Source organism: Heloderma suspectum, chromosome 2 (genome assembly GCF_057233095.1).
Source record: "Heloderma suspectum isolate Gila_16-S chromosome 2, 16-S_ref, whole genome shotgun sequence".
NCBI lineage: Eukaryota > Metazoa > Chordata > Lepidosauria > Squamata > Helodermatidae > Heloderma > Heloderma suspectum.
The window spans coordinates 30,843,368-30,868,380 of record NC_139459.1 but is presented as its reverse complement, the minus strand read 5'-3'; the positions used below and the strand labels follow the sequence as shown (position 1 = coordinate 30,868,380).

Sequence of the window (25,013 nt, the reverse complement as noted above, 5' to 3'; positions counted from 1 at the left end):
ATTTTCTTGCCAAAGAAAGAATCTAGAGTAACACAGGTCTAGGTTTTCTCAGATTTGTGAGACGTGCATTTATTATGGAATAGTCAGGGCTGTAAGATGATGTTTGAGTTAGGAAGAAAGAGGAACATGTGGCGGGGGAGGGTTAGAATTGTGTGCAGAAATGCTCTTTCACCCATAACTAATTAAGCAAATGTAATTAAAAACCCTACAATGTATCCCCAGTTGCTTAGCAACAACACTCCGGCTCCATTATCATTTTGCTATCACAGATACAATGGACCTCATTACATTCTGGGACAGAAATGAATTGGATCCATTAGTCACCTAACATTTTGGCATTTGTTTTTATTGTTAACGTTGAGGCACTGATAAATGGCCATGCTTATAAATGTACACTTATAATGAATTAAGCCTTAGCTCTTGTGTCTTCTTAATTCTAACTTTACCTTGCGAGGTAGAAGTCTGAGAAGTGCCCGTGTCCCACTTTCTAAAAGGATTAAAGAAGGATATTTTCAACCCCCTCTGAATTGGCCTTGAAAAGATGCCCGGAAATGCTGATAGCCTACATGGTGTTAGTCTGCCCCCCGCCCCCCTGTGCATACCTGTGTTAGCACAGCAGTGTTAACACAGCAGGGATTGTGGATCATACCCTATTAGTTCAGTTTAGATTTGTGTCCTCAGTAGCTAAAATGTACTGGTTTCCATTCTGTTCCGTTTATTGGTCAACTAAAGGAGTTACATTATATTGTTCGCTATAACCATTTATAGCGAACAAATATTAAAAGTGACATAAAATACAATATAAAAACGATGGTAATACTTACTACAGATCATTAGCTTGACAATCAGCCACTTGGGCCTTCACAAAATCTTTCCTAACCTGGACACTTTAGGACCTAAAATTTCCACACCTGAACAGTGAATCTGGCCACTTTAAGGGCTGGTTCAGGCAGAACACTAAATCATAGTTTACCATTATGAGAATGAGCATCCCTGGCTTGTAAACTCCTCCTTCCCTCCTCTGGTGTGGCCACAAGGAGGAGTTTGGAAGCTTCTGCTTCCATTTTGTATCAACCACAGCTTACTGTGCTGTCTGAACTCATGCAAACCGTGGTTAATCTTAACTATGATTACTGGAAAGAAACTGTCTTCAAACTACAGTCTTTGAAGTGGCCTAGTTTTCATGAACCACTGGTTAGGGTTTGGATGGCATGCTAAATTGTGATTAACTTAAAATGGAAGGGGCACCTCTGATCTCCCCATGGGTGTGCTGGAGGAAGAGAGAGGCGGGAAGAGCATGTAAGCCTGAGGGGAAGCTAGGTTTATTCTCATAAATGCTAAATTATGGTTTAACATTACTCCCAAACCAGTTCTTAGAGTGGCCAGATTCACTGCTCAGCCTAAATATAATTACACTTGGAAAGTAGGAATCTTGTGTTCAGTTCCACCAATCCAAGGTGAGCAGAAAAATCTGTGACTTAGATCGACCACTCTGCCACTGACAGCCATCCAGCTCCAAGGTAGTGGTGAAGCTAGAAGTACCCACAGCATTATATAATGTAATACTAAAAATGCCCCCCATGCAGCAGTTAAGCTTGGGGAAAGTTTCCCATTTTTTTCCAAGCTGAATTGCTGGGAGGAAGGGTGAGTGTGTGATGGATGAGAATCGATATCTAATTGTATATGAATGTGTGTGACTGAATGGGTGTGTGTTTGTTTGTAGACGTGTATCAGTGTGGGTGTATGTGAATGGGTGTGATGTGTGGGAATGGATGTATATCTCTGCGCGTGTGTATGGGAGAGACAGTAGGTGGCCACACCAATTTTATCTTTAACCCCATCCACTAGGGTGCCTACCTCTGATGTGTGGCCCCTGGAAGGTTAGCCACAAAGCAATGCAGGCCTCAGGCTGAAAAAGTTTCCCCATCCTTGTTCTAGACTTTGGTTCAACTCTCCATTAAGTTGTGACACGTTGGACCAGTTCATCCTTGATCTAGCAGACTTGTCAACGTACCAGCCTTTGCAGCAGTAAATATCTTGAAGTGTGAAGTACGTTTGTATTGCAACCATGCGGGGACCTGTGCCAGAAAGCCCCAATGGTCTGTGGTTGCCTGGCTTGTGCCCACTTCAAGTTTACACAGCCATGTCTCAATTTCAAACTTTTCAGCTATTACTATTGCAAACGCCATTTAATTCAGCATGAGGTGTGGATTTGTACTTACTCAACAGTGAACTTGGGTGAGCTGCTATTAGTCTAATCTACTTCCCTTGGAGTTGTGGGGATAAATGATATAAAATAGCCTCCCCTATCCTGGTGCCCTCCAGATGTTTTGGGCTACAACTCCCGGCATTCTTGACCATTGGCCATATTGGCAGGGGCTGATGGGAATGGAAGTCCAAAACATTGGAGGGCATCAGGGTGCGGGAGGCTGATGTACAAGAATTAGCCTTTTGTAAATAGGTAATGCCTATAGAAATGATGAATAACAATAAATTGTAGTCTTTGCTCATTATCCTGTCAAAAACATGGATATGGCTTCCAGATCCACCAGATGGGACTGGTTCATACAACGATTTGATCATGATGCTATGTTGTTCTTCCAGGTTTTGGCTATAGGAAACTGTCTACTTACTGTTACAGAGCAGTAGTTTAGTTCCCTTGTTTTTCTTTTTGAAAGTTTAAGGATGTTGATATATGGGCAGCTGGGATGAAACGGTTGGTTTAGTGGGGTTTTTACAGGATTAGAACAGAAAGATAATTTTGGCTTTGATTTTTTGCTTCAGTTTTCTGCTGTGTACCTACCTCTGTTATACAAACTATGGCAGGATGGAAGGAGGCTTGGCTATTTGCTTCTGTCAAATTGGAAATTGCACATTTGATTTTTACTGTGCTTCTCAAACCTGTTTAGAGTTTCTGTAGGAAATTGTTGTGCTCCAACTATGATGTGGCAATAGGCACTGTAGCAGCTGGATCTGCTCCATCATGCCTTACCATGCAAAAAGTGTTTTCCATTCATTGTGTTAAATTGCAAAAAAAGTTTGTTGTGTATATTTTATGATTTCTTAGATATTTGCAGATTAGTGTTAGTTGCAACTCCAAATGATACTAAGTGTGGTTCCCAATGGATGACAAGGAAAGAAAGACAAAAGCAAGTAGAAAAGAAGGAATAGAGAAAGTAGAAGACAGATAGAAAGGGGAGGAAAAAAAGAAGAAAGAAAAGGCAAGAGGCAAAGAAAAAAAAACATTTGTAGAAAAAAGAAGCATGGCCATAGTTGCCCCCAGGGTAAATTAAAAGCAGCTGATTGTGCCTGGAGCTTATTACCTGGGGTAAAGTAGCCACAATAATGTAATAGTTCTTTAAGATGAAGAAAATGTAACTAGAAAGAGAAGAAGAGCCTATCCCAAATGTGTATCATTGGGACTAGTGTAAGGCAGAAAGGTTTAAGTAAGTGAGTTTAACTTGAAAAAGACAAATAAAGAAACAAGGCTGGTGCATGGATCAGAAAGTTTTATATAAAAAGTTTGAAACATGATCTGCAATACAGACAGATCAGCAAAGAAAAAGAAAGCAAAAGAAAGAGAAAAAATTTGTCTTCCCATACTAATGAATAAAAGTGTTATCAAGCACTTTGAGAAGCGAAGTTGTTTACAGGAAGCTGTGCCTGAGAACCAAACACTTCTAGCCTATGCTGAAAATGCTTGCTAGTGTTGTGCTGCCTCATGGGTAACATGTATGGTATAAATAACCCATTTAGCCCAATAGCTCGTGGTTCAGAGAAGCTGTCTGATCCAACCATTAAGTACGCCTGTGTGCTGTAAGTTACCCAATAAAGTCTCCTTGTAAGTAAAACCCCCCCGCTGGAATCCCAAAACACAAGTGGGGCTAGAGCACCTCACCCAGTATCAAACCCTGCTGTTAAAAGCCATGAAAGCAGGTATGAAGAAGTCAGTTAATATGACCAAAGTGTCTAAAGTGCTGCAAGGTGCCACCGAGGCCCCAGAGCGTACTTGGAGCATCTTTCAAATGCCTATCGCCAGTATACCTCCCTCAACCCAGAGGCCCAAGAAGACGTGGACGAAAGAAAAAAGAAGAAGACCTGGCAGAGGCAGAAGATTCTTAAAAAAGAACCAGTGTGCCCAGTGTGGACAAGATGGACATTAGTGGCATGAATGCCCAAATAAAATAAATCAAATACACAAAGGAGAAAACCAAAGGGGCCAGAATGGGCGAAGAGAGAGACAGCTTTAGAGGGGCCGTGACATTGACTGTGAGGGGCCATGACATTGACTTCATAATTGACACTGGAGCAGCATCAAAAGCAAGCAAACCTTAGCCTTAAACAAGAAGTTCAAACACTGAGCAAAGTTCTTCAAGCCCAGTGTCGCTTTGTCTTAAAAAAATAAGCCACTCCCATCACAGAAGCTCATCCTTTCCAACCAAGAGTTAAAGTATGAGTTAAAGAGGGAAAAATAACCCTTTGACTCCCAGATAGAGAGGACTGAAAACTGTCATAGTTTCCACCCCCGCAGCTATGAAAGCAGCTAGAATTAAACCCTGGATACATTAGACACGAGTCAAGAGAGCGAGAGGGGGAGAGTAGACTGTAAACAGAAATCCTGAAAATCCTTTAAAAATCATTCTGAAAAAGCAGTAAGAAGACTCAGGCTAGACCTTACTGTGGACACACCGGGAGACTGTCCCCCTGCGTACGGTCAGACCTGCAACTGGAGAATTGAAAAAGGGGACTAGACCCTACTGCAGCTTGCCAGGTGAATAGCTGCCCAGCGTACGGTCAGATCCCAAAGAAGATCAAACATGCGTGTTGTAGTGTTAGTAGTGTTGCATTGTGTCTCCTTAATGAGGTGCAAAAAGGGGGGCCAGCCCCTGAAAGGAAAAGTTTGTCCCAGTGATTTGCTGATAATTACTGGCTTCACCTGGCTAACATCACAAGAGTAAAACATTTTTGTTTGCCAAGAGATATACCTGCAAACAGGCTTATTAGCTCTTGCCTAATACCTGTCTGTAGACATCCTGGAAAAATTCAAAAAGATTATGGTGTAAGTTTAACTTATTCCCAAAATGCTAATTGGGGCGTGGTTGCAAAAATCCTACCCCCTACAGAGTTCACTCTACGCACCCCCATCATTGCTGAAACAAATGCTACGTGTGCACGAATGCTTAATTGTCAAAATTTTTTCCAGAAAATATAAAGCTATCCCTGGCCCCCTTCCACTGTAATAAAATTCAAAATATATCTTTTAATGATGCCCACATACTTTTGCCTCATGGATGGTTTTAGACATGTAGTTCCCGCACTTGGTCATTCATTCCTGCCAACTTGTCTAATAACCACCCATGTTGCCTCAGCCGCCAATTGAACTGGTGCCAATTCTTCCCCTGTAGCCCGAAAAAATCTGTCGACGGCAGCCTCGAGCACTCCAACTAACTAAAAATTGTAATAGTCATGTGCAGTTATATTTTGACTCAGAAAAATTGGCCTTAACAATATCACTAGTTGGGGTTCCAAGTTTAGCCTTGGCTGATGGTCTGGAGATCAACCGGTTAGCTTGCAGCTTAGCCAAAAGCATAAATGCCACCTCACGAGCATTGTCATTGTTAAATAAAGAGTTGCGTGATCTAAGAGGTGCAGTTCTAGAAAATAGAGCTGGTATAGATTACCTCTTCCTTCTTCATTTAAGTTGTGAGACACACCAAAAGCTCTGTTGTTTTAACTTAACTGATAATGGCAATGCTGTAGATGAACAGATCAACAAGCTGCACAATATAGTAGCTAACAAAACAATAAGACAAAACAATTAGCTAAATTAATTAACCCCTTGGCTTCCAGATCTTAGCTAGCTTAAAAGCATTGTTCATCCTAATTCTACCAGTGTTGTTCATAAAAGTTCTGTTATGTCTCTGCGTTCCTTGTCTTATGCGCTGTTTAACCAATCTGTTTTATGTCTCAGCTAGTAAAACTGCTGCCCTCTACGCTCTAATAGCCCAACAAAAGGCTAAGTAATATGTATGTCACAAAAAGCTTTGTATGGTTATCAAAAATGCTATAATTATAATGAAATTATGCATTTAAGGGGGGAATGTAGCAGCCATATCGGGGGTCAGACTAAGTAGCCTCATGCAGTCTCATGCTTCATGTTCTTGCTGAGCTCTTTCTCCCTTGAATATATTGTTGTAAGCTGATGAGACACAGGAATTCCTTATCTTGTCAAAGGTCATACAATTGTATATCTTGTTCTCTGCTGTTCTCTTCTGTTCTCTCCTTATCATGGCTACCCTATAACCCAGTTCTTGTATTATAAACAATGGTGCTAAGAGAAGAAATGTTGAGGACTGCAACCCCACGCGGGAGAGAGAGGAGGAGCCGTTTCATATGTGTCACAATGTCTATAAAAACAATGTGCTAATGTAAATCGGGGCTTCTGGCTCTTTGGAAATGATTCCAGCCTTAAGCCCGCGCGTTAAATAAAGAATCTCTTTTTCCTTCACTCCGTGGTCTCTCTGACTCTGGGTTCTGCAACAGCACCTTGAGTCATGGTGGGTTGCTCCAACTGTCATTTCAGTTCTTCATGAACTTAAAATTACAGGTGATGTCAAGGGAATGATGTGAGGAAGAATATGGTCCAGATGCTTCATTTTTATTAAGAAAATATTGTAAAAATGTTAGCCATTAGTCCTGAGGAAGGGTGGGCTACGTTTAGCCTGCAACTCAATAGGGAAGAAAGTAAAACCCATTGGTTCCAGTGAGACCTGATGTCAGGGATGAGTCCCAGTGCACTGAGACGTCTGACATCTCCGACTTTGACCAGCTAGATCAGAGGCTGGGGGAGGAGCCCTCCCTAGTGAGCCAAAACACTGGGAGAGATTCCTCAGAAGACCTTGACAAACAGATGGCCCAGGCTGAGTCCCTCACCCATCCCTCCATCAGTAGAACTCAAGTTTCCAAGGAGGAAGAGGAAGAACAGCGTGACTTGAGAGATGCTAGGGTGGGAAAAGTTAGGGGCAGGGCTCAGATGCTCTGCCAGGATAGCCACTCTTGCAAGCCAACGTAGGAGGGAGCCACCCTAAGGGAGGGGCATCACTGCGAAGCTAGTCTGGCTGTGAGAGGTTCATGCCCAAACTGTTGGCAACTTCTTTATCCCCACCCTCCCCCGGTTCATCTCTAATTAGGAATTCCAGATTAGTGGTTTAGGAGCTTGAGGCAGTCTGAGAGTTTCCTGGAGTCTGCATTTGTAAAGAGGCTAGTTCCTAGCAAAATAAAGTAGTGACAACCTGAAGCTTTGTCTCCTTGTGGTGTTGGTTGCGAAGGGGGAAGGACGATCCACATCTGACACCTACTTCCAGGCAGGATGGTCCAAGACTGGGTGAGGGGATCAGGGCGGTGGTGAATGCCTCCCTTGAGGAGGGGGTGATGCCATCAGCCCTCAAGGAGGCAGTGATAAGACCGCTCTTAAAGAAGCCCTCCTTGGATCCCCAAGTTCTGAACAACTTTTGCCCAGTCTCGAATCTGCCATTTTGGGGCAAGGTGATTGAGTGGGTGGTGGCAATGCAGTTGAAGGCACACTTGGAGAAACCGATTATCTAGACCAATTTCAGTCGGGCTTCAGGCTTGGGCATGAGACAGAAATGGCCTTGGTCGCCTTGGTGGATGATATGAGCAGGGCTCTGGATAGGGGTGAATGCTCATTCCTTGTTCTTCTCTCAGTGGCTTTTGATACCATTGACCACGGTATCCTCCTAGACCACCTGGAGGGGTTGGGCTTTGGAGACACCATATTGTGGTGGTTCCAGTCCTTCCTCTCTGGCAGGTACCAGAGGGTAGCGCTGGGAGAGGAGGTTTCAGACTCGTGGCCGCTCACTTGTGGGGTGCCACAGGGTTCCATCCTCTCCCCGATGCTGTTTAACATCTATGCGAAGCTGCTGGGGGCTAACATCAGGAGGTTTGGGGTGCGGTGTCATCAATATGTGGATGACACGCAGCTATACCTCTCATTCAAATCTTCACCAAGGTTGGCCGTAGAATCCCTGTCCAAATGTCTGGAGACGGTGAGTGGCTGGATGGGGAGGAATAAGCTGAAGCTGAACCCTGACAAGACCGAGGTACTTTTGGTGGGAGACAAGAGGAGGTTGGGGGATGTTGACCTGGTGTTGAATGGGGTACGGCTACCTTTGAAAGACCAGGTCCGCAGCCGGGGGGTCATTTTGGACTCCCAGCTGACCATGGAGGCTCAGGTGTCAGCTGTGAGCCGGACAGTGCTGTATCAACTCCATCTGATACGGCGGCTGCGCCCCTTCCTTCCCGACCATCTGCTCGCATCGATAGTACATGCCCTGGTCTCCTCTCGTTTAGACTACTGTAATGCGCTCTACGTGGGGTTACCCTTGAAAACAGTTCAGAAGCTGGAGCTGGTACAGAACGCGGCGGCTTGCCTGATTAAAGGCAGCCGCCGGCGAGATCACATCACTCCAGTGCTGAAGGAGTTGCACTGGTTACCAGTTGTTTTCCGGGCCAAATTCAAGGTGTTGGTTTTGACCTTTAAAACCCTATATGGTTCCGGCCCAGCCTATCTTAAGGAGCGCCTCCAGCAACACCAGACAGGCCGCTTAACAAGATCAGCCTCGGATAGCCTTCTCTCTGTCCCATCAGCCAGACTGGTGGGGACAAGGGAGATTGGTGGGGACGAGGGACTGGTAGGGATGGGGGAGAGGGCCTTTTGTGTGGTGGCCCCCACTCTGTGGAACTCCCTCCCTAGGGAACTCCGCCATGCCCCCTCTTCAATGAGCTTCCGCCGTGCATTAAAAATGTGGTTGTTCAGGCAGGCATTTGGGGTGGGTTAGGGTATTTTAGCCCCTTCATGCATCACTGCCTTGTTGTGGCGAAGGGGCTTGCATAACTCAGTGAAGCCATAAGCTATGCCGTGCAGGGCCACCCAAGACGGACAGGTCATGGCAGAGAGTTCTGACAAAATGTGGTCCACTGGAGAAGGAAATGGCAACCCACTCCAGTATTCTTGCCAAGAAAACCCCATGGAACGTATCACAAGGCTAAAAGAGATGACGCCGGAAGATGAGCCCCTCAGGTCGGAAGGTGTCCAATATGCTACTGGGGAAGAGCAGAGGGTATTTCCAAGTAGCGCCAGAAAGAGTGAAGCGGCTTGGCCAAAGCCGAAAGGACACTCAGCTGTGGATGTGTCTGGTGGTGAAAAGAAAATCCGATGCTGTAAAGAACAATATTGTTTAGGAACCTGGAATGTCAGATCAATGAATCAAGGTAAGCTGGAGGTGGTCAAACATGAGATGGCAAGATTGAACATCGACATCTTGGGAATCAGCGAACTAAAATGGACAGGCATGGGCGAATTTAATTCAGGTGACCATCATATCTACTATTGTGGGCAAGAATCCCTTAGAAGAAATGGAGTAGTACTCATAGTCAACAAAAGGGTGGGGAAAGCAGTACTGGGGTACAATCTTAAAAATGATAGAATGATCTCAGTACGAATCCAAGGCAAACCATTCAACATCACAGTAATTCAAGTCTATGCCCCAACCACTGAGGCCGAAGAAGCTGAGGTTGATCGGTTCTATGAAGACCTACAACACCTTCTAGAACTAACACCAAAAAAAGATGTCCTCTTCATCATAGGGGATTGGAATGCTAAAGTAGGAAGTCAAGAAATCACCGGGATAACAGGCAGGCATGGCCTTGGTGTACAAAATGAAGCAGGACAAAAGCTAATAGAGTTTTGCCAAGAGAACATGCTGATCATAGCAAACACTCTTTTCCAACAGCACAAGAGGCGACTCTACACATGGACGTCACCAGATGGTCAATATCGAAATCAGATTGATTATGTCCTTTGCAGCCAAAGATGGAGAAGCTCCATACAGTCAGTCAAAACAAGACCTGGAGCTGACTGTGGCTCAGATCATGAGCTGCTTCTTGCAAAATTTCGGCTTAAATTGAAGAACGTCGGGAAAACCACTAAACCGTTCAGGTATGACCTAAATCATATCCCTGATGAATATACAGTGGAGGTGAGGAATAGATTTCAGGGATTAGACCTGATAGACAGAGTGCCTGAGGAACTATGGACGGAGGTCCGTAACATTGTTCAGGAGGCAGCAACGAAATCCATCCCAAAGAAAAAGAAATGCAAGAAAGCCAAGTGGCTGTCTGATGAGGCTTTACAAGTCGCTGAGGAAAGAAGGGAAGTGAAAAGCAAGGGAGAAAGGGGAAGATATACCCAACTGAATGCAGAGTTCCAGAGAATAGCAAGGAGAGACAAGAAGGCCTTCTTAAATGAACAAGCAAAGAAATCGAGGAAAACAACAGAATGGCAAAGACTAGAGATCTCTTCAAGAAAATTGGAGATCTCAAGGGAACGTTTTGTGCAAAGACGGGCATGATAAAGGACAAAGAAGGCAGGGACCTAACAGAAGCAGATGAGATTAAGAAGAGGTGGCAAGAATACACAGAAGAACTATACAGGAAAGATCTGAATGTCCCTGATAGCCATGATAGTGTGCTCACTGAACTTGAGCCGGACATCCTCGAGAGTGAAGTCAAGTGGGCCTTAGGAAGCATTAGTAACAACACAGCTAGCGGAGATGACAGTATTCCAGCCGAGCTATTTAAAATCCTAAAAGATGATGCTGTTAAAGTGCTGCATTCAATATGCCAACAAATCTGGAACACTCAACAGTGGCCACAAGACTGGAAAAGGTCAGTTTACATTCCAATTCCAAAGAAGGGCAACGCCAAAGAGTGTTCAAACTACCGCACAATTGCGCTCATTTCACATGCCAGCAAGGTGATGCTCAAAATCCTACAAACTAGGCTTCAGCAGTATGCGAACCGAGAACTACCGGAAGTACAAGCTGGGTTTCGAAGAGGCAGGGGAACTAGAGATCAAAACGCCAACATTCGCTGCATCATGGAGAAAGCAAGAGAATTCCAGAAAAACGTCTATTTCTGCTTCATTGACTACGCTAAAGCCTTTGATTGTGTGGATCACAACAAACTGTGGCAAATTCTTAAAGTGATGGGAGTACCAGACCACCTTACCTGTCTCCTGAGAAACCTGTACGAGGGTCAAGAAGCAACAGTAAGAACCACACATGGAACAACCGATTGGTTCAAAATTGGGAAAGGAGTACGACAAGGCTGCATATTGTCACCCTGCTTATTTAACTTATATGCAGAGTACATCATGAGAAATGCCGGGTTGAATGAATCAGAGGTCGGAATTAAGATTGCTGGGAGAATTATCAACAACCTCCGATATGCAGACGATACCACCCTAATGGCAGAAAACGAAGAGGATCTCAAGAGCCTCTTGTTGAGGGTGAAAGAGGAGAGTGCAAAAGCTGGTTTGAAACTCAACATTAAAAAAACGAAGATCATGGCATCTGGCCCCATCACTTCCTGGCATATAGAAGGGGAAGAAATGGAAGCAGTGACAGATTTTACTTTCTTGGGCTCCAAGATCACCGCAGACGGTGACTGTAGCCATGAAATTAAAAGACGCTTGCTCCTTGGGAGGAAAGCTATGGCCAACCTAGACAGCATAGTAAGAAGCAGAGACATCACCTTGCCGACAAAGGTCGGTCTAATCAAAGCTATGGTTTTCCCAGTAGTAATGTATGGCTGTGAGAGCTGGACTATAAGGAAGGCTGAGCGCCGAAGAATTGATGCTTTCGAACTGTGGTGCTGGAGAAGACTCTTACGAGTCCCCTGGACTGCAAGGAAGTCAAATCAGTCCATCCTAAAGGAAATCAACCCTGAGTGCTCATTGGAAGGACAGATAATGAAGCTGAAGCTCCAATATTTTGGCCACCTAATGCGAAGAGAAAACTCCCTGGAAAAGACCCTGATGCTGGGAAAGACCGAAGGCCAAAGGAGAAGGGGACGGCAGAGGATGAGATGGCTAGATAGCATCACGGATGCAATGAATATGAACTTGAGCACGCTCCGGGAGAGAGCGCAGGACAGGAAGGCCTGGTGTGCTATGGTCCATGGGGTCACGAAGAGTCGGACACGACTGAACGACTGAACAACAACAGGGTATTTTAGAAAATGTTTTTATTGCAGAATTTTATTGTTTTAAACTGTTTTATTATATGCTTTGTACATCGCCCAGAGTGGCTGGGTGACCAGCCAGATGGGCGATTAATAAATTTAATAAATAAAATAAAGACATTTTGCTGCCTGAGACAGAACAGCAAATGGCATCCCTCCTCTCCACCCCCAGGTCAAGGTGTGTAGTACCCAAAGTCAGCCAGCTGATTTTGGCACATGAGGCAGAACATCCCAAAGATCAACTTCTCTTCATCTAAAGCAGTAAAAATACAATAACAACATAAGTAACAAACTATTTGCTAACCTTTCATGACACCCCAAATCTGCTGCCTGAGGTGGCTGCCTCATTTTGCCTAATGGTAGGGCCAGCCCTGGTTCCAGGTAAGTAGCCTAAGAATTGCAACCAATTTTATTTATTTTAAATTGAACTGTACAACGTCCAGAGAAATTTATCTTAAGTAAAGGATAAAGCTCCAGAGCCTTCAGCTGCTTTCATAAATTAACATTTGCTCCTGGGGAGGAGATACTAAAGCAGGGATGAGCAACTTTGGGGGGTCCTGTGGCCGCTTTCCACCCCTTCAGGCCGCACTCCTGCTGCCACAGCACCAAAATCCAGCAGTGGAGGCAAAATAATCTGTGGTTTGCCACCAAACTTCAGACACTTAAATGGGACAAATGTAGCGTGTTTTCAAGCAGTGGGAGTGGCAGGGGCCACACTAGAGGCCTGTGGGGCCGCATGTTGCTCGCGGGCCACATTTTGCCCACCCCTGTGCTAATGCTTGGAGCTACTGTAACATCTTGGCTCTCCCCATCTCCTTTCCATACTTAAATCCTCAAAGGCAGTTGAAGGACCCAGTGTGTTGCTCTCTGCTAGTCCTTTGATGAATCCTATTGCGTACAACTCTGATGGGATCTTTCCTGTTTTTCATATCTCTCCAGGTAGAAGAAATCGTTGATGTAGGGTCATTTGCCCCAGAAGATATTCATGTCCCCAAGATCTATGTCCATCGCCTCATCAAAGGGGATAAGTTTGAAAAAAGAATTGAGGTATGTTCCAACGGGTTTGGGGCCATGCTGTGAGTTTGCCCATACAGTGTGGGCACATCTGCATAATTTCTGTTGTTGTGCATAATTTATTCTGGTTTTGCTAGTCATGGGGAGGGGCAAGCAGCTGTGCAGAGCACTGAAGCTATGTCCTCAAGCACAGGAAATGTTGCTTAGCCCAGCACCTGTTGACTTCTAAAATAGCAGCAGACACATATGCTTTCAGGTATTCCTTCAGGGCTAGAAACTTGTTTCTCTTTAAACAAACGTTGATATTCTCACAAAACTGGATTATGTAACAATACACCACTTTTTATGCTCCTGTGGAACCTTTTCGTACACAGCGCCCTATCCATACCCAGTTGTAAATGAAAGGTAAAGTCTGATGCTACCCACTAAACAGAACACCCACTCCCTTGCTCTTCATTAGTCATGTCTGACCTCCATTTTCTAGTCCCTGTAGACACGGCTGCATCAAATCCGCCTTGGTAAGACTTGGTGAGTGCGTTTGAGCGCATGCTTGAGACCTGATGATTGCTGTAAGTTAGATCAAGAAGAAAGCTGGCTAGTTACCCTAGGATTGGGTGGTGGGGAGGTGATTGGTTGGTGTGGTGTTTCTGTGTGTAGTCACCCTTGGGTCCTTTGACTGGTCTACTTACTCTGCAAGCATATTTGGGCATCTGTTCTCTGCTAGAGACACAGTGTAGTTTGGATGTCTTAGGGCACGGTTGGGCAACTTATGGCCCTCCAGATGTTTTGGCCTGCAAGTTGCCCACCCGTGGCCTAGGGTGATATGTGAAGAGTCTGTTGACTAGATGATCTTGTTTCATAGCAGGATGGAACTAGGTCGCCTTGTGTTTCTTCTGACACGTTTTTGCCTGGAATTGAATGCCTATAAGTGGTTTTCATAAGGTCATCTGAGGAATCTTGGGGCTCCTTGGATAGTTATAGTTATCGGGAGCCGCTGAAGGAGAAGATGAGTATTGGTGGAGAAACTCCAGGATGGCATCCTGGAGCAGACATAGCAGACATGCGGGCCTTCCTTAGCAGACATGTCAATATGGAATGTTTTGCCTGAAGATAGAAAGCTTGAAATCCATTTCCCTTATTACATACTCTGGTCTCTGCATCTGCTTATGAAGCGCCACCTGTCCCAATAGGTACTTTGGTCCTAGGTCAAGGTCGAAGGGCACACAATGTAGTCACCTTTCGTTGCTGCTAAGCAGATCTAGGTCTACTTGGTGCCTGGTTGGGAGACCGCTGGGGACCATGTAGGCCACTTGGAGTTCCACAAAGGAAGAAAAGGGGGATATAAGTGTAATGAATAATATATATATTTTGTGTGCTAGCCAAATAGTTCTGCTGAAAAAAGCTTACCATATTTTGTTTTAAGGCCAGTCCTCAAATGCTTCTCCTGGTTCTTTGACTGGACAGCTATAATGGAGCCTTTTTTTGGATCAGAAGGTTGATGTAGATCTTTTTCATTATACAGCTATATCTGCTATTGTTTTCTATTTCTTCGTTTCCCCGGCTCTGCTTTCCTTCTGTCTTCAGCTCCCACGCGCACACTTTTTGCAGTCTCATTTTTAAGTGTTTTATATAGTCTAGACCAAAGTTACAGCAGGGATTAATTTTGGTCTGCTGAGTTTTGTAATCCTGCTAGGGATCGGTCTTGTCAAATAGGCGATGAAACCACAAGCTTCTCTATTTACTGACTTGAGCTGGTGGGGAGAGGGAGGGAGAGGCTATAAAAATAGCATCTGTCTCGGAGGTTCTGACTGCATTTTCCAAACATAAATTGTATTGGATGTAATGCAGTTTTCCACCAGAGTGCTGGGCGAGGAATCCAGTAGAAAGAAGATTTAACTTAGAGTGCCTGGAGAAGGAAGATACACTCTTATCATATTTGAAGAGCAATAATTGTAGTCATATATCTGGCCTGGCTGTGGAAGAGAGAGCAAAACAGCCAACAGGAAACCTAATTTTTATTTAAACTTTTATTAAATAACTCTTTGTTTCCCTACTCCGGCCCCTATTGAAAACCTGTTCTCCTAAATCAGGAGTGTTGAACCTCTTTCAGCCCAAGGGCTAAATTCCATTTTAGAGAAGCATTCCAGTGGCTGGTCAGGACAATGGCAAAAGAAGTGGGGACAAAATGCCCCAAATACCAGCATATTGTAGCTTAAAGCTCTCATTGCAAGTAACTCAGCCTTAGGAGAGGAATTTCAACCTTGTAGAATGAGGGAGAAAGCTGCACAAATGTCGGGGAACCATCAGTGGTTGGGGGAGGGGGGGTGGGACCTTCTGGAGAACCCATGTGGGCTGGATTTGGCCCTCAAGTGAGCCAGGTTTGCCCCCCCCCCCCGGGCCCTGAGATTCTGCACCCCTGTGCTGAATAAATCCACATGTCTGAGATTCAAACAGAGCAGTGTTTTATTCAACCAATATTGGGGAGGAGGGATTGCAAAGGATTTTTAAAAAGATTGGTCCTAAGTGGAAGCACTTTTATCACATATAAACTGATGTCAATGGGTCCACACTGGCTGTAATCGAAGCACTTGGTTTTACTTATTGGATCAATTGACGGTCCACTTATCTTTCCAATCCAAGTCGACTTTAACTTGAGAGTTTGCCCTGGCCTCCTTGTGAATCTGTGTAGATGTATGCCAGCAGAGGTGCTATCTATGGAAGGAGGACAACATCAGCAACATTGCTAAATAATACAGATCCCACTGAGCATTCAGTCTGTGCATGATTCATTTTTTAAAGTTCACTTATGCACTGAGCCTGGAAGGTTTCTTATCTTTTCTGCTGCTACTGCGATTCATTGTTCTCTGCCTGTGTTCAGTTCTAGCAAAGGTTTCCCTGGGCATTTGGTTTCAGCGAATGAGGGTGGTGACTGTGTTTTTCCCATCCACCATTTGAGAATATCTTTTGCGAGGCCAGTGTCCCTTTGGGCTGGGCAGAAGAGAATATTATACAAAGCTCATAACAGCAGATGGCAGCCTGGAGCAAAACGTTTGTTGGAACAAAAGCTGGAAGAGACTCTGTCTGCTATGCTTGGTGAATGTGCTTCTGCTGCTCAGGAATAACCTGATGATGCAGGAGGGAAAGGAAGGAGCAGAGTGCTGAATTATCCATTAGCTCAAGGGATAGGTGAACAGTAGCCCAGTTGGGCTGAGACCATTGCACACTGGTAGCAATGCAAGCAGAAGGTCCCTGATTAAAGTACTGGCATTTCCAGTCAAAAGGATTACAGAACAGGTGATATGAAGGACCTCAGTCCCTGGATTGCATGGACAGGGTAGAAGATGTTAGGCTAGAGGAGGAGTGGGGAATTGTTTTGGCCCTGTAGGCTGGATTTCCTCCTGGGACACCCCCTAGGGGCTGGATGATATCAGAGGGTGGCCCCTTCCTTCCCCTTCTGCTCAAAGCCACATTCCTTAGTGTCATTGAACTCCTCTATGCAGAGAGAGGCATGGAGTGATGGATCTGTGCCTTTCTCTGCACAGAGAAAGGGAGTGAGCAGAGAAACCCCACTGTTATCTCCAGTCACTGATCCAGGGATAAGAGCTGGGTTTTTCTGCTCAGCTCGAGAGAGAGGCTATCATCCTTCGACTAGGGGGACAAATTGTCTGACCTCGTATAAAATAAGTTCCTATATTCCACAGATACCTGGGCAAAATTTATAAAGAACCTTGGACAGCAAGGAGGAGGTGACTTGTAGACCCCTGGCATAAGATGGCTAGCTGATACGGTTTTGGGAATGGGGGTCCTAAAAGGTCATGTTGGGTGGTTGAGAAAAAGACAGCCAGGCCCTGGTATTCCAGCACCCAAGGCAGAGTGGTGGTAGTTTGGGGAGGTTGGTGTCCTCTTCAGAGCCAGATTCAAAAGACTTTGAGAAGGTGTTTGCTAAAACATATGTTTGTGGTCTTCTAATAACATAGACTGGATCCATACTAAAAACACAGCATGGGCAAATGGTCTCTATGGTCCATCCTATCAGTATTTCAACTTTGTCCACGTTTTGGGAAATACTACTGTTCTTTGATCTTTTGATGCAGAAATGAGGGCCATGCTAGGGCCCTCATTTACATATTACTCATGTAATAGTAATATTATTACATATTATATTACATTATTTACATATTACTCATGTAATAGGCAATGAAACTGGAAGCTTATTTACTTACTGATTTGGAGAGTGAGAACAAACAACTTTAGACTGAAGAGCAAACATGGCACATATATAAATGTATAAAGTATAAATCAGTCTTCCCCAACCTGATGCCCTCCAGATGTTTTGGATCAATTCCCATCGGCCCTAGCCAACATGGTGGGTTGGTCAGGAATTCTGGGAGTTGTAGTCCAAAATATCTGGAAGACTCTGGGTTGGGGAAAGCTAGTCTTAATAATCAGACCTCAGCAGGAGATCCTTCTTAGATGGGCCTGATCACAGTGGTGTGGTCAGGACAGGTTTCTGAGGCAGATGTCCAGGGCCCCCAAATACAGCAGGGCCAGCTTTCCACATTTCAAGTAAATGAAGTAATACACATTACCATCTGAATGGACGGGTAAAAAGCTTAAGTCCAGAGTCTAAAATTACCTAGTTGTTCTATTGATTCAGCGCTTAACATAAAGTAGCCCAACCCATCTTAACTCTATTTCTTACTACTTCAAGGTGCCCAAAACCTTTCGTGACTGTAAAGAAACGTCAGTTTGTGTAAGGGCTATGATATAATATCTGCCTATCCATAATGTCTCATAAAAGGGTGTGATAAATGCCACCATTTTGGCTCCTTTTATATTTTTCTAGCGATTATCGCTCCGTAAAGCTGAAGATACCCAAAGCAAGCAGAAGAAAAGTGGTGATAATGTGAGAGAGCGGATCATCAGGCGAGCAGCTCTTGAATTTGAGGATGGCATGTATGGTATCCTTTGGCTGTGCTGAATGTCCTTGCCTATTCTTGTTGCTGAAGGCATAGATGCATGAATAAAATTTTGTAAAGGCTGAGTTGAACCTTGACTAATTCTCTTAAGCTAACCTTGGTATTGGCATTCCACTGCTTGCCAGCAACTTCATTAGTCCCGACATAACGGTTCATCTACAGAGTGAAAATGGAGTCCTTGGCTTGGTAAGAATAGAATATGGATGCTGTTACAGAAAACACTACATCATGGGGAGAAAGGAGCATTGTCCAAAGATACCATTAAAATGTTTGCCTGGAAGGTTGATTCTGTATATATATTTTTAAACTAGGGACCTTATCCAGATGAAAATGAAGTTGACCCTGACCTCATCAATGCAGGTAAACTTGTTTTGTCTGTCATTCCCAATTCTATCTTGGCCTTCCTTCAAGTAGTGTACTGTCCTGTTCTGGTCAGAGTCCACAGGGAGAACCAAGGAGATGGAGCAGGGGTTCAGGCCAGCAGAGCTGAGGAGTGTCCCATTTGGGATGAATCATCCTATAGGGTGAGGGTGAAATTGTTTTTGATAGCTCAAATGGGGAAGCGGTAGAAATACCCATGAGCATACAGTAGAATATAATAGTCTGCCAAAGGGCCATAAGGGGGAAGTGTGCACACCAGAGACATTTAGAGGCGGTGTTTCTGTGCTATTGCTTGAAGCCTGTAAGCTAAGATGGGAGAGTTGGAATGCTTGGTTTTAAAGGAGAAGGTAAAAATAGTGGGCATAATAGAAAACTGGTGGGATGGAGAGAACCAGTGGGGTATAGTCATCTCTTGATACAAACTCTATAGAAAGGACAGGGAAGGGCTCTTGGGGGTGGGGGGTGACTGATGGACTCTGTATGTTGAAGCGGGATTCCTGTCAAACTAATTAAAAACCTCAAAAGGGGCAGATTCCGGCACAGAAATGCTCAGGGTGATCTTGAGATGGAAAATAAAATCAGGAAGGCATCCAAAGGAGAAAGTGTTGTAGTAATGGGTGACTTCAGTTACCCTCAATCAGATGGGATAAATGCATGTTCTGGTCACAGCAAAGAGGTAACATGTAGATACTGTAAACAACTGTGCCGTAGAGCAGTTGGTAAGGAGTCGCTGTGGGAGCAGAATGCCTGACAAGATGCCTCTCGATCTGACCCAGCATGGCTGCTCTTACGATCATAAGTGGAGAAGCTTTCGATACCATTGACCATGGTATCCTTCTGGATAGGTTGTCTGGACTGGGAGTTGGAGGCACTGCACTGCAGTGGTTCCGCTCCTGCTTGGATGGCCAGTTCCAGAAGGTAGAGCTTGGGGATAAGTGCTATGTGCCTTGGCAACTATGCTGTGGGGTTCCACAGGGCTCTATTTTATCCCCTATGCTGTACAACATCCACATGAAACTGCTGGGGGATGCTATCCAGAGATGTGGGCTGAGGTGTCACCAATATGCGAATGACACCCAGCTATATCTCTCTTTTTCATCAAATCCAGGTGAGGCAGTGGCTGTTCTGAATCAGTGCTTGGGCATGGTAAGGGACTGGGTGAGGGCCAATACATTGAGACTCAATCCAGACAAGATAGAGGTACTGTTAGTGGGTGGTTCGTCTGTCCAGCTAGGTGATGTTCAACCTATTCTGGTGGGGGTTGCACTCTCCCTAAAGGATCAGGTTCATAGTCTGGGGAGCTCCTGGTCCCAGAACTGTCACTTGAGGAACAGGTGGACTCGGTGGTACAGAGCACCTTTTATCAAGTAAATATACCAACTACGCCCTTATCTGGACAGAGATAGCCTAGCTACAGTTATCCATGCTCTGATAACCTCTCGTCTAGATTACTGCAATGCATTATAGATTGGGCTGCCTTTGAAAACAGTCCAGAAACTTCGGTTGGTCCAAAACAGGGCAGAAAAATTGTTAATGGGGACTGGCGAGCGTGACCATATTATGCCCGTACTTCTCCAGCTCCACTGGCTGCCAGTCCATGTCTGGGCCTGATTCAAAGTGCTGGCATTAATATTTAAAGCCCTAAATGGCTTGGGGCCAGGTTATCTGAAGGATTGTCTCCTCCCATATGTACCTGCCTGGACCCTAAGATCATCTTCAGGGGTCCTTCTCTGGGAGCCCCTGCCAAAGGAAGGGAGGTGGGTGGCTACCAAGAAGAGGGCCTTTTCTGCTGTGGCACCTCGGTTGTGGCATGAGCTCCCTAGGGAGATTCACCTGGTGCCTGCATTGTATTCTTTCCAGCACCAAGGAAAACCCTTTTTATTTTCCCAGGAGTTTTAGCATTTTAACATTCTAGTCTTTTAGCTCTGTTGTTTTAACTTTGTTACTGTCTTTTAAATATCTGCATTGCCGCTAGGTTTTATTCTGGCTGTACTTCATACTGTAGTTCCAAGGTTTTATATTTGATATTGTTTTATGCTGTGCTTGTGGTTTTAATTTTTGTGAACTGTCCAGAGAGCTTTGGCTGTTGGGCGGTGTAGAAATGAAATAAACAAACAAACTGTGAAGCTGGGCAGAATTCAGGTGAGATCCAGAGATCCAGGGGCAGCAGACTTGGATGTTGCTCCAGTGAAGGAGCCAATGGAGATTTTAAATAGGCTGCAGGCAAGTCAGGATTTCTAGCTTTGACCCCCGCAGTGGAAGCCCTTAAAGGGGCTACACTTGATTCTCCAGCTGTTGGCTCCAGTGGAGCTGTGGTGGTGGGTCCTTTACAGGTGAAGTCGTGAGTGTTAGTGGAGGTGGGCAGAGTGACCTCCTTAGGCCATGGTTGGTGTCGGCTGGGCTAGTTCCTGCCGTGCTCCCCTTACCAAAGTCTCTGGCTGAGCAGAGTCTCCAGGGGTCTGTTTGTCAGGAATGCCCCTGCTGCCTTCTGAAATCCTCAAGTAGCCAGAATCAACACGCAGACAAAAGGGCTCTTTTACAAGGCTTTATTTCCATTCAGCCGAATGATGCTTACAGATGCTAATTGCCTGAGACAAAGTGGAAAACTCAAAGGGGCAGCCTACCAGGGGATTCTGAGCATTAGGAACGTCAGTTGGTCTCCGTTTGGAGAAAAGTGTGGCAACTTTCTGAACTTAAGGAGTAGGAGGGGAGAGCCCCCTCTTTCCTTTGGGGCATTGGGACGCAGCTGTTGTCGTCGTGCCAACCGGGCTGAGTGCCTCCTCTCGGCGCCCGCAAGCTCTCGCTTGTCTCTGCGTCTCTCGTCTAGAAGCTGAAGTTGTCCCTCCCTCTCCATGCCAGGGTCACTGCCGCTCCCAGAAATGTGAGCAGGGGGGGCTCTCCCTCCAGCTGTGCCTCTGAAAAACGAGCAGGTTCCTCTTCCACGGATTGTATCTCTTCCTCAGAATCAGAGTTGCTTTGGGACTCTATGGGCTCAGATCCAACCCTGACACCATTTGGGGGCCATTTCCAGCATCCAGTGATCACTCTCCTTGGATCTTTCTCGTGATTGTAGGTCTGATCCCTGGGTCATGAAATATGCACAACTTTCGTCTTTATCCTCCTGGCAACACCCTGAGGTCGGTTAGAGTGAGAGACTGAGTGCCTCGTGGTCTTCCAGTATACTTCATTTCTGATAAGGAACTTTAAACCAGGCCTCCCTGATTCAAATTCAGCACTTGATCCACTACAGTAGGAGTTGGGAACCCCAGCCCCAAGCACCAAATTTGGCCCGCCTGGGGTCTCAGGCCGACCCTGTGGGGTTGCCCAGATGACCACGTACCTTCCCCTTCCCCCCCGCTCTAATTTTCCTCTGACAAGGAGACATTTTTCTCCATCTCTCCTAATATTAGAGCCCAGGGTCATCCCATGAAGCTGATTGGCGCGAGATTCAGGAGAGATAAAAGGAAGTACTTCTTCACACAGCGCATAGTTAAACTATGGAATTCGCTACCACAGGATGTAGTGATGGCCGCCATTTTGGATGGCTTTAAAAAAGGGTTAGACAAATTCCTGGAGGAGACGGCTATCAACGGCTACTAGTCTTGATGGCTATGGGCTACCTCCAGTACCATAGGCAGTGAGCCTATGTACACCAGTTGCTGGGGAACATGGGTGGGAGGGTGCTGTTACGCTCATGCCCTGCTTGTGGGTTCCTGGTCAACAGCTGGTGGGCCACTGTGTGAATAGAATTCTGGACTAGATGGTCCCTTGGTCTGATCCAGCAGGGCTCTTCTCGTGTTCTTACGTCTGCCAATTGTTTGGTGGTTTCCTGGCCTTTACGGATTCTTTTTCCATTGTAAAATGTTGAAACACCTCCCCTGAGGCCTAACTACTTGCAGTAAGAGCTTTAAGCTAAAACATGCTGTTATTTTTTATGTGTCTTTTGCCCCGTCCCCTTTGCCCTTGGGCCCACCCGCCACTGGTATGCAGCCCCTAAAGATTCTCCGAAATTGAATGTAGCCCTTGGACTGAAAGAGGTTCAGCATTCCTGCACACTGGCTTTTACACAAGCTTTCTTTTCTGTGCAGCATATTTTTTTAACGTTGAAGATCTTTATCTGAAGGCATACCATGCAACCATCACTTTCTCTGAGTCACTGATGAGGATCTCTGTTCTCAGACCTCTTCCACTGGAATATTTCCCTTGAAGCAGGTTGGACTCTTGTCGCTGCAGGATAAATGTTTGTTTTTGCCTTTCTGACCTCACTCCCCCTACCTGCTCCCCCCCAATTAAAGCTTTGCAGAGCCATGTCGTTCAAGTACGTTCTTCTTGACACAGAGAGAATAGATCATCAGTATCAGCTTGAGCTTTGGCCAGTTGGTCTTTTTTTTGTGAACTGCCAAGAGAGCTTTGGCTATGAGGCGGTATAGAAATGTAATAAATAAAATAAAGCTTAACACCTTGTTTCTTCTACAGGTAAAGAGACAGTCACTGTACTTCCAGGAGCTTCCTACTTCTCTAGTGATGAATCTTTTGCAATGATTCGAGGGTACGTAATGAAAAGGCCGAATTTGCTAAATGTCAAGAACACAGGCCCAGCTAGTAGCTGAACTTATTAGTAAAGTTAAAGGTGTCCTCAACCAGTCGTGTCCGACTCTAGGGTGCGGTGCTCATCCCTGTTTCTAAGCCGAAGAGCCAGCACTGTCCGAAGACGCTTCCGTGGTCATGTGGCCGGCATGACTGAACACCGAGGTGCACGGAACGCTGTTACCTTTCCCGCCGAGGCGGTACCTATTTATCTACTTGCAGTGTCATGCTTTCGAACTGCTAGGTTGGCAGAAGCTGGGACTGAAGACGGGAGCTCACTCCGTCACGCAGCACTCGGGTCTCGAACTGCTGACCTGCTGACCTTCCAGTCTGCAGTTCAGCGTCTTAACCACTAAGCCACCGCGGCCCCTGAACTTATTAGTAGTCTTCTGCAAAGTGACTGCCAGTCTCCTGCAAAACAGTCATGCAATCAATCAGTAGCTGGATATTGGAACTCAGTAGGTTTAGCAACTGGATATCGGAGCTCAAAATGATCCACTCTGCCAGCTCTAACAGTTGTCTAACAGAGCTTGTTTCTACGAATCCTTTGCATTCTATCCCATGGACAACGTGTGGTTTGTGGGCCACATGAGGCCCCACCTAGCCATAAGTGTGCCCCTGCCAAATTTGCTGCTGTTCAAAGCTAAATTTGGGCTTCTGAGGCCACCATTGCAGTTTGCTGCTGAAATTTGGCAGCAAACAGCCGGAGGTTTTGATGTTGTGGCTGCCGAAATTTGGCGGCATGCTGCAGGGGTGTGACCCCTGGAGAATTGAAATTGGCCCCCAGAGCCTCTGACATTGCCAATTCCTGCATTATATGAGCAGGATAACCTACTAAAGATAACCTACTAAAGATGCTCTTGCAATGAATCCATGCAAATTACGACTTTGTTTTTGATGTTGTTATAATTATTACTTTTTACTTGTTAAGTGAATTCAAGTCTTCCAAGTTTGACCCATAGAGAACCAATCCCAAGCCACTGAGTTTAATGCAACATATTCCCAAATAAATGTGCATGGAATTTGCTTCACATTTATCCAGCTGCACTTACTGCTGATATGGAGGTACTATTCAAGAATGTTTAGCAGGTTTGTAAATGGAACTGAAGAGCATGCCAGAGTTCTTGATGTTGCTCTTCCACATGTGTGTTGATTTCCTGGTTTGCTGTTTTAACAGGGGACATGTTAATCTGACTATGCTTGGAGCAATGCAAGTATCTAAATATGGTGATCTAGCCAACTGGATGATCCCTGTAAGTAGATAAAGGTTTAATATTTTACCTTTTTATCACTGCATTTAATTTGAGGTGATTTATAAATGCCTTTGCACAAGGTGCTTCGCTAAAATCTGTTTTTGCAACAAACATTAAAAAGAAAATATATGGTTCTTTTTGGATGCACGCACATTTCATTGGCAAAGGTTGTCTCCACAATTTGCCCAACAGTGATCTCAATACTATGTTTTTGTCTCGTAACTGAGGATCTTTGTTGAAAAAAAAAATAAAATCAAGCGTCAGTTCATGAAATCATGCCCGAGTAAGATGGGTGCTGGTGACTCATTTCAACAAAATATTCTCATTGAGTAATCAAAGTAGCTATTCTACAAGGCATCCCACACACACAGAAAGTGTGAACCAACTCTTTAACCCAAGGATAAGGAACTTGTAGCCCTCCAGACTTCAAATCCCATCCCCAGCCAATATGGCCAATAGTCAGGGGTGATGGAACTTGTAGTCCAGCAACATCTGGAGGGGCACAGTTCATTCACCCCTGTTTTCACCTGCCTGACCCCAAATCTGGAAAGAGAGAGTACTTGCCTACAGTTGAACTTCTGGTCATTGCTTTGTTGGTGCTGACCTTCAGAATACATTCATTCATTTTCTATACTGCCCAATAGCCAAAGCCCTCTGGGCGGTTCACAGAAATTAAAACCACCAAGCACAGCATAAA

General features: G+C 45.1%; 1 protein-coding gene across 3 annotated transcripts in view; it reads left to right on the top strand.

The window, feature by feature from the left end:
- OXCT1 (3-oxoacid CoA-transferase 1) overlaps positions 1-25,013 on the top strand; it is a 94,879-nt gene that overhangs the window by 47,514 nt on the left and 22,352 nt on the right. For all 3 annotated transcript variants that reach the window (XR_014787579.1, XM_084833147.1, XM_084833146.1), the window contains exons 8-13: positions 13,042-13,149; positions 17,963-18,077; positions 18,187-18,281; positions 18,407-18,455; positions 22,953-23,025; positions 24,241-24,316. Coding sequence is in view for 2 of the 3 variants with exons in the window: in XM_084833147.1 (XP_084689273.1) it covers positions 13,042-13,149; positions 17,963-18,077; positions 18,187-18,281; positions 18,407-18,455; positions 22,953-23,025; positions 24,241-24,316 (516 nt within the window). In the remaining variant the exon portion in view is untranslated. The remainder of the gene's footprint in view (positions 1-13,041; positions 13,150-17,962; positions 18,078-18,186; positions 18,282-18,406; positions 18,456-22,952; positions 23,026-24,240; positions 24,317-25,013) is intronic.